Source organism: Protopterus annectens, chromosome 6.part1 (assembly GCF_019279795.1).
Source record: "Protopterus annectens isolate FY-2018-M chromosome 6.part1, PAN1.0, whole genome shotgun sequence".
Classification (NCBI taxonomy): Eukaryota; Metazoa; Chordata; order Ceratodontiformes; family Protopteridae; genus Protopterus; species Protopterus annectens.
The window spans coordinates 192,628,954-192,649,567 of record NC_056738.1 but is presented as its reverse complement, the minus strand read 5'-3'; the positions used below and the strand labels follow the sequence as shown (position 1 = coordinate 192,649,567).

Here is a 20,614-nt window from a genome sequence, read left to right as displayed (position 1 = left end):
AAAGCTGTTACTGTTGTGCCCTGTAATTGTGCTTAGGTGATTTAACTGTTCAGATAGAATTCATAGGGCAATTTGTTACTTTTCTACCAGTATACAAGCATATAAGTAGCCACTACAGGCTTTATTTTTGTAACCACTTTGCCTATTGATGGTCAGACTACTTCATTAAGTCATAAACACTAATGTTTTATTTGAAATTTGGATGCCAGTATTACATGCACACTGCATTGTATAATATTGTTGCTACAGATGTGTTGCTGCTAAAATTGCATTTTTGTACTTTTGTACTCTACCTTCCTAACCATTTCTTTATCTTCCTTTATACTACTATTAAATTCTGTGCAACCCTAATCCCCTCCTCCTAGTCTAGCTCTCACTAACCTCAGCACACCACTAATAATCTCTGCCCAACCTTAATGTGATCTTGGAGTTGTCATGTATAAGTAGAATGGGGTATGGGGTGAGGACATGCCTTGCAGTTCAACAGGAAAAGGAGCTTTTTTATATCATTTACTGTTCTTTTAACTGAATGTGCAGTCAGAATTTCTGATAATGGTTTGAGTGTCAGGTTAAACAGCATGTTCTCCAGTGGCTCTTGTAGTCCTGCATGTACCATGTGTTTTACATTGCAGTCCTTCACTGTCCCTTGTATTTACCTCTTTATTTTTATTTATTGACATTTGTTAACCAGAAGAGTTCAAGTGTCCAGAAAGTACCTGTTTTTGAGCAGAGAAGCCTTGGGGAAAAAGCTTCATAGATATAAAATAATGAAAAATGACAATAAAGTGCACAAAAGAAACAAAAAACAAATGGAACTTAAGTATACAGATAGTTATAAGAACAACACAGTAGCAGCTATAGAGACTGATTTACGAGATGTGCAAAAGCATTAATGGATACTATAAGGAGATTTCATCATAAAGCTAAGAACTGAGTGATATATCCCACAAGGAACATTAATTATTATCAATGAAAGAAAATAACAAGGCATTGCCTAGCAAACATCTTGTACCAGTCTCTAAACGTTTCCTTATTGAATACAAATATACAAAATATCAATATCGACTTTTACATTTATTACATTTATCTGTATGCTCTGAAAACAATCATATAAAAGTATAATACTGCTTGTCCCCTAATCAGTAAGTTCATTACTAATATATATAAATATATATATATATATATATATATATATATATATATATATATATATACACACACACACACACACACACACACACACACACACACACACACACACACACACACTCTCACACATATATATATATATACATATCTATAGACAGACATCTCTCAACCCCTCTCTTTCACTCTCTCTCTATATATATATATATATACATATATATATATATATATATATGTATGTATATATATATATATATATATATAGATAGATAGATAGAAAGATATATATACATTCTGAGAAAAAACTCTTGGGGAAAAAGGCAAGATTTTAATTGATTCTATTATCACAGGGCTATACGCTTTCAGTATGTTTTACACTTTCTAATGATTTAGATTAACTTCAGATACATGAAGTACAATGTTATCAGCATAAATCAAAATCTTAGAGATAAATGCTAGATAATGCAGCATAAACAGTCATGTGCTATATGGATTGTCAACAGTAAATTGCGCATAGCATTGTGTGTGAGCATGTATGTGAGTGTATCTGTGTATGTCTGAGACAGATACAGACGAAAGGTCTGAAAATCTACTGCCATACTGTACTTACCTGATAAACCTTAAGGGAAGGATATGCGATAAACCTTGTATACGGCGGTGGCTGTTCATGGAGGTCATTGTAGGAGTCAGATGCAATTTGATGGCACTGGGTGGATGATGAATAGCAAGAAACAATATTGTACCAACATGTAATTCTGGGACATTCTATATGGTGAAATGTTGACTCAGTCTTTGTTCAACACCAACTATTTGACAAGTAAGGCTGCCACTATTTCAAGCACCTTACCCTAAGCAATGTTTGGAAAGCAACATTTTGTTATTATGGTTGATATCAAAAAACTAAGACAAATCTTCAGACAATCCAGAGCTAGATTCAGAGTTGTCACACAATCTGTATAGCAAGTCTAATGTTACCTTTACAGTTGCATATGAATACATTTTGCATAGCCCATGCTGCAATAATCCAGATTTGTTTTGTTTTTCTTTTTAATCATTTAACTGTCTAGATATAAGCTTTCAAAAATCTTTGAAAGTGGAGTAAGAATGACAACTGGCCTATAGTCAACATTATTTTTTTTACCTTTTTTATCTGTTTGCAACTGTCTTTCCAATCATCACAGAATGTACTCTGTAAACTGTAAGAGTTGGACAGCTTAAATGTTGGCCATGCTAAATAATCAACAGCAGTTTCTAAAAAAGATCTGTTGATGCCAATGGCCCAGTTCTCCAGTGTTTTCTTCTCCAGTAAACCTGCTCAATTGTTAGCAGTGTAAAAGAGAAAACAGATGCAAACTTCACTGGCAATTCACTGCTTTGAAACTAAAAGGTATACATACCTATCACCCTCCTAATTCAACAAATCTGGACAAGGCCTAACATAATGGGGGAACAAAGGCTCAAAAATAGGGAAAGATTTTAAATATCACTTTTATAAAATTAAATACATTGTTATAATAACATTATTTATGTTAACATGCATTTTCTGAAAGATATGAAGTCCATACCTTTTACCTGTCCCTCAATTTTCAGGGCCACCCTTGCTTTTGACTCAGTTTTTAGCTCTACTTCCTTTAATCCCTCCTAAAACTGGAGGCTTTTGGAGAAAAGGTGGTGAAGTACATTTAATAAACACTGACAATAAACAAAGTATAAACTTTTTAATTTCATAAAAAGTATATTAATTCACATTCTCTTATTCTGTCAATGTCTCAGATTAATAGTACTAATATTTTAACGTGACTCTAATTACTTCTGGATTTGTTGCAGATTCTGTTGAGATTTGACCCTAATTTGTCCTCAATTACTTGAGAGCTATCATGAAGTCTGAAACTCAAATGTAACTCATTATTTAGTGACTTCAACAGTCAATGATTTGTCAGCATATGCTACAGCAAGCTTGAAACAGTAGGCGGAGAAACTATTTTACATCAAAATTATGTAACGCCTGTGACACTGGAACTCACAACACCCCTAGGGAGGCTTTAATTACACAACAACACACACTGTTGGACATTATTGCTTGCTTATAACTGGTATTAAATATTCTATGCAACTATCTATAAACTGTCTTTTTACCCCGTATGTATTTTGAAGCATAATTACCATATGCTGTAGTAATTTATTTCTACAAATCTTCAGCTAATACTGTAGATTTACCCTTTAAATCTCTATGTGCTGTGATAGATGTCTGCATTTTTAATTTGCATCTTAAACATTCTGTTAAGTATCTGTGTGCTGTAATGGTAGAAGTACATTGACTAAAACCTATGCTTTCTAGATTTCAGATCTATACCTTCATATACCCTTCTCAGTGTTTTTTTAACTTTCTGCCTAATGTAAAATAATCATTGTATAATGCACATTGTATTCTGTAACAATTAACAAATTAAGCCCGACCTGTTATACCTTGAGTATATTAAATAACTATTACTATTTATTCATTAGATAACTTATCTTGATAAGCCTGTTACAAATAATTCTGTCACTTTACTCTTAAGGTCGGCACAGCGGTGCAGCTGTAGCACTGTCACCATACAGCAATAATTTCTCTGGTTTGATTCTTGGCTGGAGTGCCTTCTGTGTGGAGTCTGCTTGTCCTCCCCTATGTTCGTGTGGGTTTCCTCCGGGTGCTCCGGTTTCCTCCCATGTTACAAAGACATATATCTGGAGTGTTTCTCCCTGGGCTTCCACTGACAATTGGCTTTGTTCCAAGTCAGAATTTCCCAGTAAATAAATTGCAAAGTCTGTTCGAATTTTATATTCATACTATTTATGCATGTTGTAAACTATCTAGTAATACTGTTAGAAATGTGCAATTGAGCATAAATGTTATGCTATAAAACTTGACTGAAATGTATTATAGTGAACATTTAAAATAACTGACTATGAATGTCATATTCTGAAATTTGACTGAAATTTATATTAAAGTGATATATATTTATACTCAACATCTGAAATAGCTGTGTATAAATTTTATATTTTGGAAATTAACTAAGGAATGCCTTTCCTGTCAGTATCATCTGAACACAGATTAAAGCATAAACTGAACTCTGGTACCATTATACATTTAGTTGTTGTTGTTGTTGTGTCTTTCGGCTTATCCCGGTTAGGGGTCGCCACAGCGGAACGTGTGCAAAGTTCCATTTTCTGTTTTGAAAAAAGTCAACTTATTTATCTGGGGCATTTCTTAAAACATACTCCTGCATAGTAAATAAGGTAACCATACCTTATTCCTATTCCTCCTGCTGTTTTGAGGGAGTACAAATGGTGGCTTGGTGTAGGCTGGATGGGCTGCTAGATGAAGTAGAGAGCAGGCCCTTTTCTATTCGCTTAGTGAGGCTACATCAGGTGGTTGATGCCTAAGGCAAGTTGAGAATAAAAATTTGGAAGTCCACTTTACTTGTGGACGGAGGAAGACGTGTGCATGTGCAGGTTCGGGATGAAAAAAGACAACTTTTGTTTAATTCTGTTCAGTTGCTAATGTCAGCTAGCTTGTAGGATGGTACTTTTTTTTCTTTTAATTTCATACTGCTTAGCTCTAAATACTGTCAGGATAGTTAACAACAGATTCAGAAAATAAATTATTATTCAAATGAGTTAGAAAGTTGTTTTGTGTGTGTGTGTGTGTGTGTGTGTGTGTGTGTGTGTGTGTGTGTGTGTGTGTGTGTGTGTGTGTATATGTGTGCGCTCCATTTCAGTTGACTGCACCTGTTCAGTTCCTTCCTGTAGCCCCACCCCTTACTTTGAAGTCAACAGTTGCCATTAATGTCCACATATGCGGACACCATAATACTTAACTGAAAATAAAATATGGTTACTTAGCTTCCTGCAGAGCATGGTGCAATTCCACTGGGGAATGCAGCAACACATGCACCCTAGCTGCTGCAAGCACTGTTGTCTTTTGAGATACATATATTCATAGATTCATAGGCGTGTACTAGGCTAATGGTCCTGGAGCCTTTACAAGCCTAGCCCATAGAAGTGCCCTGGCATCATGCTGCCTGACGTTAGTTCCCAGTGCCTCTATGGGTAGAGTCACTGCAGTGATCCCTGGGGTGAACTTTCTATTTCTCATCCACTCATTAAGATTTCTCTTGAAGAGGGCCAGTGAGGTGCTCTGCTTGACATGTATGGGAATTCTATTCCAGAGCATGGGCAGTCTCTGGGTTATGAACTTGTCCCTCCAGTATGTTCTGTTGATTGTGGTAATGAGGTGGAGGTCTCTGGAACATGTGGTGTGGAAGGATCTGCATTTCATTAGATGGAGCACTTCTAACATACCTGGGTCAGACATGGCTTTGTAAGTCAAGCTGAGATCACCTCTTAGTAGATGATATGAGACAGAGAATAGCTGGAGTTTTTTTGAGTCTGTCCATGTAGAACATGTGTTTAAGGCCTAGAATCCTCTTTGTGAGGTACTTTTGTGGCCTTTCCAGCTGTTGCATGTGTCTAGTGAGGTACATGCCAAATGGGGCATTATACTCGATGACTGGCCTAATGAGGGAAGAGTAGAGCGAGATGATAACCTTTTTCTTCCTGGATGCAAAACCCTTGGTAATGAGATGTGCCACATAAAAGGACTTTCTGACCACAGTGGCAATGTGGTCTGAGTTCATATTTTCAGTTCATGTTAGTTTATGCTGTGTAACAACTGGCTGATTTATGGATTGCATCGTTCATGTGTCTAGCTGGACTGTTTTCCTGCAATGGTAGGTCTGCTTCCAGTTGAAACATGGCTCCTTTATGTAGGGATATTCACTGTCATCATCATAGTGTTGCTTAGCTGCACAAGGCTTGCACATCAGTGCAGTATATCTCTATGAGTCTCAGCTGATGTCTTGCAGTTGGAATGCCTTACTTTCACAAGTTACTTATATAATGCTATAGAAAAAAATCCACAGTGTAAGAAAGTAGCTGCTCTTCTAAAATGGTAGCTATATTCACAGTTATGTTTGGAAAGGCTGATTTGACTGCTGATACAGCTCGGCTTGTAAATGCATTGCTTTGCAAGTGCTGAAGGCTGGGGGCTTCCGCTCCTAAATGCATTACTTTGCAAGTGCTGAAGGCTAGGGGTGCAAGTTCCTTATAGATTATATATTGCCTAGCAGTTGGTGCAGAGGGATCAAGTTGTGAGCTGTAGTTCCTGTGATACAGGATTTGTTTCCCACAGTCCTCATTTGCCTTCTGTATAGCCTTGAGCAAGTCACTTATTCAGACAGTGCTCGGGGTCAAATGACTACCTATGAACAGTGTAAGATTTATATTTATATATACATATATATATATATATATTTATTTATATATGCATATGGGAAGCAGACAGTTGGTGGAATGCTCATTATAAAAAATGTTTTAACGCCAGCACAATTGGTAGAAGAGGCATTTGGCTGTAGAATGACAGCATTACTTAGTACAAGATCATGGTGCAATGGGGATTGGGACTTTTCACCTCTCCCCAATGTACTGTAATCTCTGAGATGGTATATATAATTGGCAGGGGTGTGGGGGTGCAAGGGTCCTTATCCCTGCAAAAAACAGAACTTAAAACAGTGCGTTATTTTGTTACATTTTCGATCAACTGGAACTCGAACATTTGTGTTTGACCATTTTTTATTTGGAAATGCATTATTGTGATTGAGTATCTGGCACTCACAGATGTATCCATATCTATATGTATATAAATATATATTGAGAGAGAGACATACATACATACTTATTGCTCATGTTATATCACAATCTAATATCAGAAGACTTATAATTTATATGTAACACAGTGGGGTCCCTTAAACAGTTTAATCACATTTAGCTTCTGCAATCATTTCATTTGCATTTACATTTCTTGCTTAATATCCCCTTGAGTTACAATATCAAATAATTCTGCAATCACAGAAGAAAAACTACCATGCAGTATCTTTGTGTCACAGACTTATCTTTTCAAAAGGCATATGTTAATGTAAAATTATCCAGTTCCAAATATGTGCATGTATTATTGTTATATAAAAAAAAAACATGCTAACAAATCTGTTTCTTAATTTTTTATTAATTATCAGGGATTACTGAAAAGCTAATTACCACTTCCTGCATATCATTAACATCTGTTGGAATGGTATTCATTTATTAAGTTAATTCTCATACTTACTACAGGTCATATTGCCAAAGCTTCTGCTGACTAGCTTACCCTGCTGCTGACAAATTTAAAGCTCCATATGGTGTTTGTTAAAATTATTTGGAAGTGGCAGTTAAGGATTTAAATACCACAATATATTTTCTGAATACTACTGCTCCAAAAATGTCCAGGAACTCATAACAGAGGTTAACATCTGAAAAGTGTGAGCTGGCAAATGACTCCCAATGGAAGCATTTTTGACTTAAAAGTCATTACGAAATTCCCATATCCCCACATGTCTCTGACATTAGGTTTTACTATACTCCAATGTTTCTTATCCATAGCCAACATGGATAGCATCTTGAAACATGCATAGAAGAAAATTTATGATGTTCTACAGCATAAATTCATAGTATACTGACTTCTGGAATGTGGGCATAGACACAGTGTGCACTGAGTGTTCATCCATATATAATTCTGTGTAATAAAGCATATTAGCTTGGCAGTGTTTCCTTTGATGTACTGCAGAGTCTTTCTGTAGTCAGTTACAGGGTACAAGTAGTGAACACTAAAGTGCTATAACTAGTGTCTGCATCTTTCTCCAGGGATTTTTTTCCCCGTTGCATTACAGGCATTTGAGTAAATACACATTCTGTGATGTAATCTGCTTAGTTAATAAGTGTGCAGGTAGCCAACATATGTGTATAACGTATTCTGAGTGATTCAAAAGGAAATATCAGCTTAAATCATATTTACCTGGAGAGATGCTTTGGTTTCTTCAAATGAGTCTATTAAGGCTGTTTTCTCTTCAGTATATGCTTTCTGTAGCTCTAAAAATTAACAAGATGTATAAAGGTAGCATGCTGTTTCATGTTTCATATGTCAGCATAATAATGTATATTTCTAGGTGACTATCTTCTGACATAGTGAAAAACAAAATAACAGAATTCAATATCAGTATAGTACAATTTCTAGCAATATCAGAAGAATGGAAAATAACTCAGTTCGTCATTTGAAGCCATAAACAGCATCTGACAAGGAACAAACACTAATGAACAGGCAATCAACACTTCACAATCCCATGCTTCTATAAATATATTCGATATACCACATCCTAATTACTTGGGTTACACAAAGCTAGCTAATATATTGCAGTGAAACTAAAGCATATAAATTCTGTGCATGATTTAATTCAAATACAGAACAGGTTTGATATTTAAAAATTAAGCAATTACTCTAAATGCTACATTTCTGTGTAAAAACAGGTTGCAGTTTTAATTTATGAATTAAGAGTTGGAGACATTAATTATAAAACATACTAAAGCTGAAAATAAAAACATAATCTAGCAAACTGGACTCCACATTTTGTTTTATGAATGAAATTCATGTCAGCACTGATGTAAGGCATGACAGAAAAAAATTGCTCTGAAGCTATACAGATGACTGAAAGGAATTTTCCATTACTTGTATTTTAGAGTTACCCTTTATGCAAGAATACTTCTTCAGAAAGCTGCACATGTTCTTTTTTAAAAAGTTGGCAAAAAGTACTCAAAAATGAGATGAGATTTGAAATACTGTTTAGAAATGAACAATGAAAATCAGGTTAGCTCAGTGAGTAATGATCCTGTCTCTCTGGTTGCAAGATTTGATCCTAGTCTCTACATGTCATCTGGGTACAGCAGGCATGTGTGTGGGTATGTTTTGGCTTGTGCAATTTCTTCTCATGTCCAAAGGGCATGATACTAAAATGCTCTATAATTTCCCCTGATTTATATATTGTGGAAGCTTTCTTAATGGACTGTCATGTAAAGTAGTCTTTACATCAGTCATATTAATCTTGTTAACACAATGAAATAAATGGGAAATGATTACCAGTTTGCAAATAATGAAAAATTGACAAAAAATAGTATACCATGAATCAGAAACTATGAAAACATGGGGCACTACATCATAAACAGCAATTCCTAAAATTCCATTTGTGGTAAAAATATCATGCTTTTAGCAGGACACCAAAATACTTCAAACTGTATCAGAGAACTCCTGTAGTGTCTTACACCATCCAGCCTAGCTGCATTAAAACTATGTGTGATGATAGTACCAGCAGAGCCAACTGGAGTTCTGTAAAGAAAGATATGTCCTTTGAATATCAAACTGATTTATACAAGATGCTTGTGTTACAAATGTATTAGAACTGTATGGCATTTGAATATCAAACTGAGTTGCACAAATGCTTATGTTACAAATGTATTAGAACTATATGGCATTTGGATATCAAACTGATTTGTACAAATGCTTAAATTACAAATGTATTAGAACTGTATGGCACTTGAAAATCAAAATGTGTTTGTAAAGTTGCAAGTGTTAAAAATGTATCAAGAGTGGGTCCTGCTGGACAGAGAAGGAATAAACATGTCAGACTGTATGTATGCATGTATGTATGCTAGAAAATGACACTGGAAGAGAAGAGGTTAAACAGCTAGTTTATTTCTTACTTTAAGAAACATAATGTTAATTGGACCACCTGTTGGGCCATGGAAGTGCTTACCTCACAACTCTGAATAGGATTGGAGACGTGTCTGGAAGAAGCCTTTGTCCATTAGCTCAGCAAAAAGAGAGAAAGCTCCAGGCATTGCATAAACATTAGCAAAACTTCATATATGCATCTCATCACATCTATGCTAACATCCTATCTCAAGCTTGAAAGGGTAATAGTGTAAAAACCTAGAGTCAGGTGACCAGATGAGGTCATTCTGCCAGCCATCTTAGAAATTGTAGATATTACAAAGAGAATTCTCTCAGTATTGAGTATTCTGGCATTGGCCTAACAGCAAAAAAGACCATTCACCACATCAACTGCCTTGCTCTATTAAATAAGTAGGGAATAGTAATTCTCTTAGATTCAGTCAGGAAAATACAGTGAAGCTTAGCTGAGATCTTGTTTTTCTTTATTTGTTATTATTGTTATTCTTCATCTACTTTACCAACACAGAAAAATCAACAGCGAAATAACAGCAACTTAGTATCCACTGTATCCCTAGATCTCTCCAAGACCTTTGATACTGTCTCCCATCCAAAACTCTTATCCACTCTCTCTGATTTTAATCTAAGTCACTCCACTGTAGCCTGGTTTCCAGACTATCTACCCAACTGTCAACCAGCAGTAAAATGGCAAAATTCCTTTTCTCCCCTCCTACCTGTCACCCTGGGGTTTCCTCAAGGATCCATTCTTGGACCTCTTCTTTTCAACATATTCACCAACCAGCTTCACAAAGGTACCTGGGCATGCCATTCTAGTCCAGCACGCTGATGACTGCATTCTAATCTACTTTGCCCCATCACTCTCTCAACTCCATAAACTGACACAAGAATCCTTTACCACTGTTGAAATCTGGTTAGCCAACTCTCAACTAATACTTAACCCCCTAAAAAAACACAGCTAATGATACTGCACCTCTCCAGAGCCTTAGACTCCATACCTCCATTCACTATATTCTCATCTAATAACACTCTTATTACATCTGTCCAACACACCAAACTACTGGGAGTTATCATAGACCACAACATGAAATTCAACATGCACATTGCACAGACAATAAAAAGTCCATAAAAATCTAAGAACCCTATATAGATGTAAAAAGTATATAACCAATGACAGTAAAGTCACCATTGCAAGAACCCACCTATTATCCACCCTTCACTAGGCCTCCCCCATACTCATCAACTTAAACAAAGCAGACTTAAACAAACTAAATACTTGATACAACAAAATAGCTAAATTTGCAACTGGCACACCCTTCAGAACACATCACTGTTTAGCAATCATGCAACTATCTTGGCTAGAATTACCCAACCTGCTTAAGTATAACCAGCTTACAATGGCCCACCAAACTCTATATTATGCCACTCGAGTTCCTGCACTACAAGGCCTACTTAATATTTATTCTAACAAATGCCTACTAAGATCCACCAACAAAGCACTGGTGGACATAGCCAAAAGCAACAATAATTCAGGGGACTTCTTGTATTCCACTTCTGTTGCAAAAGCATGGAATTCCATTCCTGTAGATATTAGCACCACAGACAACAAAAATAACTTCAATAAAACTCCTCCAGTCCCCTTTAAATAGATCTTGGACATGTAATTGCTCTGACTTTGGGTAGCCTTACTTAAGGATCTTACCATATTTGTATCTGTTATGAAAGTTCACAACTCCATTCTATACTCTTACTTAAACAAAGTGTGTTTACAGTATTAGCAAATGATGAATGTAACTATATGACAGAACAAATATATCCTCACAACTGTATTGTTTACTGTAATACAATGTGTTCCTTATAGCACATTTGTACCTTACTAACATTTGTATTGTATTTGCTGTACTAATCCTTGTAGAGCTTTTCTCCCCGGGCCTCCACTGAAAATGGATTCATGATCAGTTGGACTCTCCCAGTAAACAAATGCAAAATAAAATAAATAGATACATTTGTCTAAGTCTGTCCATCAATGTTATCATCAATATGTCCTGTGATTTGAACTCTGTGGTTTACTGTAAATATATATTAAGTATTTTCATGCTCTTTTATTTATTAAATACATTTAAAACTTTTATTGTGGCTGGTCTTTTTAGAAAGTATTAATCTTTGAGAGTGCTTACATTTATTTGGTGGCACTGTGTGGGCAATTCCTGAAGGTCTAGCTGTCTTGGTCAGCTACTACCATTTGTATTAGTATTAACATTACACAGTACAATTGGACACCCTTCATTACAGGCCTTAGAGTAGCTGATTGTGGAGTGTCTGGTGGCAGTGATAACTACCTTATACTCTGGCCAAAAGGGGGCATAGCAGGTAAATCTGTGCCACCTTTTATCAGGTGTGTGTGTGTATGTGCGTGCACGCACATTCGTGTGTGTGTGTAAAATCAAATCTCACAGTGTGTGTGTGTCAGCTACTTGCGGAGGGACACGAAGCACTGGTTTCACAGAGAGAGAGTGGTGGAGGACTTGGCTTGGGCACTCGGCTGAGGACACTCTATAGTTGTACCTGTGGGGTATCTTACTGGGGACCTGGAGGGAGTCAGATATAGAAACCCAGACCCCAGGCTGAGTGTGTTTTCTGTGTGCTCTTAAGGGAAAATGTGCTTGATGCAGAGAGGTATGCATCTGGAAATACTGAGTGTATCCATTTGTATTTCAACTGAAGGTCCCTCTGAAGCGTCAGTGGTGAGGATTCAGGCTCCTTGATTACTGGCCCCAAGAATGGTCATCACGCTACGAACAACAAAGAACAGCAGCTTCTTGTGCACAATCTAAATACATATTTATAATGGTTAAGTCTTGAGGTTTATCGATGAGGGCTTGCAAGCTCATTATCTAGGCAATCAATTGAAACCATGGACATTGTAAGTAAAGAATACTGCACAAGGGATACAAGCATTCTAGAAAATGTGATCTTCTTCAAGGGAAGCTTATTCTGTCAAATTGGTGCTCTAATAAGACTCCTTTCAGCACTGCCTTATCTGCTTTCTGTTAGTGTTAATTATTCCCTTTCATTGATATGACAGTTACATATAAGAAACACACATATAGCTAAACACACAACAGTTGTGTGAGGAGTGTACTGTAATAGTTGATGCTCAATTTCCTTCTCTTGGCCTCAGTGTGCACATGTAATTGTACTCTATCCCTTGAAATTCACAGTGAGCTAAGTTTCTCAATACTTTGTTGAATACCTAAGTCAGATGCTAAGGATTCTAAGATGGCTACCTAGTAGGTTGCATTAATAATGAGCGACTCCTTCCTACTCTACATTCACTCAGAGTCAGCAAGAACATGAATTTCACTTCTACAATCCAGGGTGAGGTCCATTTAATGAATGAATGAATTAATTAATTAATTAACCTTTATTTGTTAGCCTTCGAAATGAACTGGTTCAATGATCCTTACCAGCCATGACTTAGGTAGAAATGCAGATACAAGATAATCAGAATTTTCAAGTAAAATGTAAATACAGATACAATAAGCAAGACATAAATACAACATAAACAGAACATTCATTCAGAACATAAATGAAAAAGTGAGCTCTATGCTTTCAGCACTACACCCCACCTTCATGAAAATGTCAGCTCCCTTCATGGCAGCACTTCTCACCCATATATTCAACCTCTCCTTAACCACTTCTATTTTTCCTACTGTCTTTAAGCATGCACACCATCACTCCCCTGTCCAAAAAGCAAATCCTTTGGAATACAAAGATTACAGGCAAATGTGCCCTATAACAAAAAAGTTTGAAAGACTAATATACAAATAACTATGGGATTGCATAAGCAAATATGAACTTCTTTGGGATAAAGAACATGGTTTCAAAAATTCTTTCATTACCATAAGAGCATTATGCACAACCACTGATACCGCTTATAACATTAATGATTTAACCTAACTTGGGGTCTGTTAACTGACATGAGAACAGCATTTAAAACAGTAAATCATAACCTGCTCCACCACAAACTTAGCAAATTCAATTTTGTCCCAAACACAATAAGATGGTTTAAAAGTTACCACCAAAGCAGAACATTCCAACTAGACCTAGGAGCCTGCCTTTAGACTGAAATCACTACTAACATAGGAGTTTCACAAGGATCCACCCTACTGTTATTGTCCCTATTCCTCAATGACATATCCAATGGCCTTCCTCACACCAACTTGGTCCTTTATGCAGGTGATATCTTACTACTTGAATCACATAAGACTGCATTGACCCTTCACAGAAACTACAATCTAGCTTTACAGATTTATGCCAGTAACATCATGATATTTGTCGCCTCCCCAAAAAAGCCCTAAATCCCCAAATCTAACTAATACTGATAATACAGCAACCCACTATCACTGGTAACAGAACAGAAGCACCTAGGGGTCATCCTGGACTCTGCCTTTTATACCAGCCAAACTTACTGATAATATTATTAGCAAAACAGAGTGCCAAATAAAATTAATTTTTGAATCTCACACATCCTCACCTCTACAGCTTGTAATGCCTTAGTTAAAAATGTGCCTATCCCTAAAATGGAATATGGGTTCCTTCTGGTAACCTTAGACTGCAGCTCGATACTTGTAAAATACAAATACTATAAACCAAATTTGCAGAATGTTCTTCTTGCAGAACCCCAGACTCATCACTGCTAATTTCAAATGTGGTATAAATGAATACCTATAAATGACAGAGCCATGTATCTCCTTAGTGATCAAATCAGAAACTATGAAAACATGGGGCACTACATCATAAACAGCAATTCCTAAAATTCCATTTGTGGTAAAAATATCATGCTTTTAGCAGGACACCAAAATACTTCAAACTGTATCAGAGAACTCCTGTAGTGTCTTACACCATCCAGCCTAGCTGCATTAAAACTATGTGTGATGATAGTACCAGCAGAGCCAACTGGAGTTCTGTAAAGAAAGATATGTCCTTTGAATATCAAACTGATTTATACAAGATGCTTGTGTTACAAATGTATTAGAACTGTATGGCATTTGAATATCAAACTGAGTTGCACAAATGCTTATGTTACAAATGTATTAGAACTATATGGCATTTGGATATCAAACTGATTTGTACAAATGCTTAAATTACAAATGTATTAGAACTGTATGGCACTTGAAAATCAAAATGTGTTTGTAAAGTTGCAAGTGTTAAAAATGTATCAAGAGTGGGTCCTGCTGGACAGAGAAGGAATAAACATGTCAGACTGTATGTATGCATGTATGTATGCTAGAAAATGACACTGGAAGAGAAGAGGTTAAACAGCTAGTTTATTTCTTACTTTAAGAAACATAATGTTAATTGGACCACCTGTTGGGCCATGGAAGTGCTTACCTCACAACTCTGAATAGGATTGGAGACGTGTCTGGAAGAAGCCTTTGTCCATTAGCTCAGCAAAAAGAGAGAAAGCTCCAGGCATTGCATAAACATTAGCAAAACTTCATATATGCATCTCATCACATCTATGCTAACATCCTATCTCAAGCTTGAAAGGGTAATAGTGTAAAAACCTAGAGTCAGGTGACCAGATGAGGTCATTCTGCCAGCCATCTTAGAAATTGTAGATATTACAAAAATTCTTTCATTACCATAAGAGCATTATGCACAACCACTGATACCGCTTATAACATTAATGATTTAACCTAACTTGGGGTCTGTTAACTGACATGAGAACAGCATTTAAAACAGTAAATCATAACCTGCTCCACCACAAACTTAGCAAATTCAATTTTGTCCCAAACACAATAAGATGGTTTAAAAGTTACCACCAAAGCAGAACATTCCAACTAGACCTAGGAGCCTGCCTTTAGACCGAAATCACTACTAACATAGGAGTTTCACAAGGATCCACCCTACTGTTATTGTCCCTATTCCTCAATAACATATCCAATGGCCTTCCTCACACCAACTTGGTCCTTTATGCAGGTGATATCTTACTACTTGAATCACATAAGACTGCATTGACCCTTCACAGAAACTACAATCTAGCTTTACAGATTTATGCCAGTAACATCATGATATTTGTCGCCTCCCCAAAAAAGCCCTAAATCCCCAAATCTAACTAATACTGATAATACAGCAACCCACTATCACTGGTAACAGAACAGAAGCACCTAGGGGTCATCCTGGACTCTGCCTTTTATACCAGCCAAACTTACTGATAATATTATTAGCAAAACAGAGTGCCAAATAAAATTAATTTTTGAATCTCACACATCCTCACCTCTACAGCTTGTAATGCCTTAGTTAAAAATGTGCCTATCCCTAAAATGGAATATGGGTTCCCTCTGGTAACCTTAGACTGCAGCTCGATACTTGTAAAATACAAATACAATAAACCAAATTTGCAGAATGTTCTTCTTGCAGAACCCCAGACTCATCACTGCTAATTTCAAATGTGGTATAAATGAATACCTATAAATGACAGAGCCATGTATCTCCTTAGTGATCAAATCTACAAACTGTTAAAAATGGGACACTACACCCTACCCAGAAAGAAAAGTACAATTCAAGCAGTATGCATAGTTAGAAATAACCAGGAAGATAGCATTGCACTCATTAGACCTTGTTTTAAAAGCCTGAAGGAGAAAGAAATTTCTCTAGGCTTAGCCCAACTGTTTGAAATCAGTTACCCGAAGAAGCAAAGTAGAAAAAAAGCCTGAAATTATTTAGAAACAAACTAAAAGAACAAATGTTTCAGGACACCACATACTCTTGCTTCTGTGACAATGGCTAGTCCATCCAGCTCATGTTGTAGTCATTTATTTTTTTGTAAAGATGTATTTTTAACAAATGACAACTGGCTGAATGCCTACTTTAATTGTGCACACTGTAAATAATAATTTCACTTGCATTTATAATTGCAAATAACAAGCAGATGTATTGTCTCTATTTTATTGCTGCACTATGTACAACTCTGTGCATTGTTTAGTCTATGTATAATTTTCTGTTTGTGTCTTGCATCATAGTGCCCAGGTTGCAGAAGAAAATGGTCTGTCTACCAGTGTACTAACCCAGTTATCACAATAAACAAAAGTACTAACCAAACAAATACATTCAAGTGTTATCATACAGTACTTTCTTCAAAATATTAAATTTCTTAGTACTACTTTGATATCATCATCTTCTTTCGGCTCTTCCCGTTAGGGGTCGCCACAGCGGATCATCTGTTTCCATTTTTTCCTGTCCTCTGCATCTTGCTCTGTCACACCAACTACCTGCATGTCCTCTCTCACCACATCCATAAACCTTATCTTAGGCCTTCCTCTTTTCCTGTTACCTGGTAGCTTCATCCTTAGCATCTTTTTCTCAATATACTCAGCATCCCTCCTCAGCACATGTCCAAACCAATGTAATCTTTCCTCTCTGGCTTTGTCTCCAAACATTCCAACCTAGGCTGACCCTCTAATATACTTATTCCTAATCCTGTCCACCCTCGTAACATCTTTAACTCTACCACATCCAGCTCTAACTCCTGCCTTTTTGTCAATGCCACTGTCTCCAACCCATATAACATAGCTGGTCTCACTACCCTCTTGTAGACCTTCCCTTTCACTCTTACTGGTACTCGCCTGTCACAAATAACTCCTGACACTCTTCTCCATCCACTCCATCCTGCCTGTACTCTCTTCCACACTCACCATTACTCTGAACTATTGATCCCAAGTATTTAAACTCATTCACCTTTGCCACCTCTACTCCTTGCATCCTCATCATTCCTCTATCCTCCCTCTCATTCACACACGTATATTCTGTCTTAGTCCTGCTGACCTTCATTACTCTTCTCTTTAGAGCATATCTCCATCTCTCCAGGGACTCCTCCACCTGTTCCATACTCTCACTACAGATCACAATGTCATCTGCAAACATCATAGTCCACGGGGACTCCTGTCTGATCTCGTATGTCAACCTGCTCATTACCATTGCAAATCAGAAAGGGCTCAGAGCTGATCCTTGATGTAATCCCACCTCCACCTTAAACGCATCTGTCACTCCCACCGCAGACCTCACTGCTGTCACACTACCCTCGTACATATCCTGTACTACTCTTACATACTTCTCTGACACTGCCGACTTCCACATACAATACCACAACTCCTCTCTAGGCACGCTGTCATATGCTTTCTCTAAGTCTACAAGATATAAGTAACAAAAATACATAATTTTATGGAGTATATTGAGTGCATGGTATTAAATATGAATTAGCAATTTGTAAAAGCCTTTAGAATTTTCAGTAATACTTTGACAGGAAGACACATATATACATGACTAGCATTTTATTAAGCATGGAAACGTATGGTTATAAATAAATATATATTTACAACTACTGTTTATCTGCCCTATATCTCTAAACATAACATTACCACACAATAAGAAACTATACTACATCACGACCTTATATGATACAATAAGCAGATTGCATATTCAATAGAATAAGCTGGCTGCTAATACATAACAGATGGTTTACCAGTGGGCATTTGTTCACAGCATGGACAAAATATGTACATACATTATAGATTGGCAGTAGATTCTTATGGTGTCGAGGTGCCAGCCCGATGCCTAACCTTCAACAAAGGCATGCCCATTCATGCATATCTTTCGAACACCACTCGACCGCGGGGAGGACATGCAGACTCCACACAGAAGAGAATTAAATGGGAGAACCACTTGCTGTGAGGCAACAACGCTACCGCTGCACCACCACAGCATATATATATATATATATATATATATATATATATATATATATATATATATATATATATATATATATATATACACACTGTTCAAACTCAGCCTCTCCACAGGCAACGTACCCATAGAGTGGCGCACAGCAACGGTTATTCCACTCCACAAAGGTGGAGCCACAACAGACCCCGGGAACTATCACCCTATAAGCCTGACTTGCTTGGTCTGCAAGGCTATGGAGCGCATCATCATGGAACTCATTAACAGAGACATTGGGAACCTCGAAACACTGGACCCTAATCAGTTCAGCTTTGTTAAGGGCAGATCATGCCTCCTAAACCTGGTGGACTTCTTTGAGACTGTAGACGATGGAAAGGTGGTACACACAGCCTACCTAGACTTCGCAAAGGCCTTCGACACCATTCCCCATTCTGGTATTAAAGACAAGCTCACAGCCTGAACATAAACCCCTACATTACAAGATGGGTTGCCAACTGGCTCACGGACATAACCCACATGGTGAGAGTTGCGAGAACTAGGTCTGACTCTAAACCGGTTACAAGTGGCATTCCCCAGGGCTCAGTCCTAGGATGCCTCTAGTTCAGCATATACTTCTCAGAGGTACAGGCAAGCATAGGAGGACTATGGCTGACCAAGTTCGCAGACGACTACAAAGTAGGGGCTATAATTGACTCTCCGGATGACACAGACATCCTCCAAAAGGGTCTCAATGAGACGGATACCTGGTGTCAAAATCATGGCCTCAAGCTAAATGTCAAAAAATGCATAGTCATCCCCTTTGGAAAAAACAAAGTACACACAAACTACCACATAGGTGGTATACAGAAGACATAATAAGGTATCTGGAGACCCAAGTAGATAGTAATCTCACCTTTGATAATCACATTGCCAAAGTGGTTACAAAATCCTTCTACGTGGCCCACCTAATCACAAAAGGGTTCGCATCCAGATCAAAAGAGGTCATTGTGCCCCTCTACTCATTACTCATCAGACCCATCATAGAGTACAACGCCCCATTTGGGATGTACCTTACAAGACACCTGCAACAGTTGGAAAGACCACAGAAGTACCTCACCAAGAGGATCACTGGCCTCAAACAGATGCCCTATGCAGCTCGACGGAAGAAACTCCAGCTGTACTCGGTTGCATACCACCTACTCAGATGTGATCTCTGCCTGACATACAAGGCCATGCCAACCCAGAATTGATGGACATGCTCCACCTAAAGAAAACTTTATCCCCTCGAGCCACACGCTCTAGAGATCTAAACCTCACCACAACAATAAATAGGACGTGTTGGAGGGATAGATTCTTGTCCCAGAGACTTCCCATGCTTTGGAACAAGATTCCTATCTACATTAGGCAGAACTCCTCGCTAACACTCTTCAAAAGAAACCTTGACAAGTGGATGGGAAACAGAAAGTTTACCCCGGGGATCACTTCAGTGGCTCTGCTGGACAGAGGCACAGGGAATATATATATATATATATATATATATATATATATATATATATATATATATATATATTTTATAATTGATTACCTTAACTGTTTTCAATAACTGAGATAATATGAAAGAGAGCATATTCAGGTAAAACATTGCATTTGTACTCTTCCTAAAAGTGAGTCTTAAGTTTTTCTAAAGATGTTTGGACTTTCAAGTGTTCTGATGTATTCTAGAATAATATTCTAACAGGCTGAGGCTAGTTTTGTGATAGCCCTTCTGTACAAGTTTATTTGAACAGTGGTCTAAGTAGCTGTGTATCTCCCATATCACTTACAGAGTAGAGTTGCTTTCTTGCAAACAGTTTGGTTTTCAGTGGTATGCACTATCTATCACTAAGCAACCTTGAAACTCTGTTTTTCGCAAGAGTGAGTCTCTGGTTGATACTGGCAGACACTTGGATTTCTTTAAGTTGACACAGTGATGTTCCCTATTGTTTGTAAAATGAAGGAATCTCAGTACCGTATTTTCAGGAGTTTGTAAAAGTCAGGTATTTCAGGCTGGCAGCAGGGTAAAAATAGGTAAACTGGTCTGAACTCTAGAAATTAGTA

At 37.3% G+C, this 20,614-nt stretch overlaps 1 protein-coding gene across 1 annotated transcript in view; it reads right to left on the bottom strand.

Annotated features, from left to right (window-relative positions):
• CCDC69 (coiled-coil domain containing 69) overlaps nucleotides 1-20,614 on the bottom strand; it is a 931,420-nt gene that overhangs the window by 112,915 nt on the left and 797,891 nt on the right. Inside the window, exon 5 of the mRNA XM_044075644.1 lies at nucleotides 8,069-8,142. Coding sequence (XP_043931579.1) covers nucleotides 8,069-8,142 — 74 coding nt within the window. The remainder of the gene's footprint in view (nucleotides 1-8,068; nucleotides 8,143-20,614) is intronic.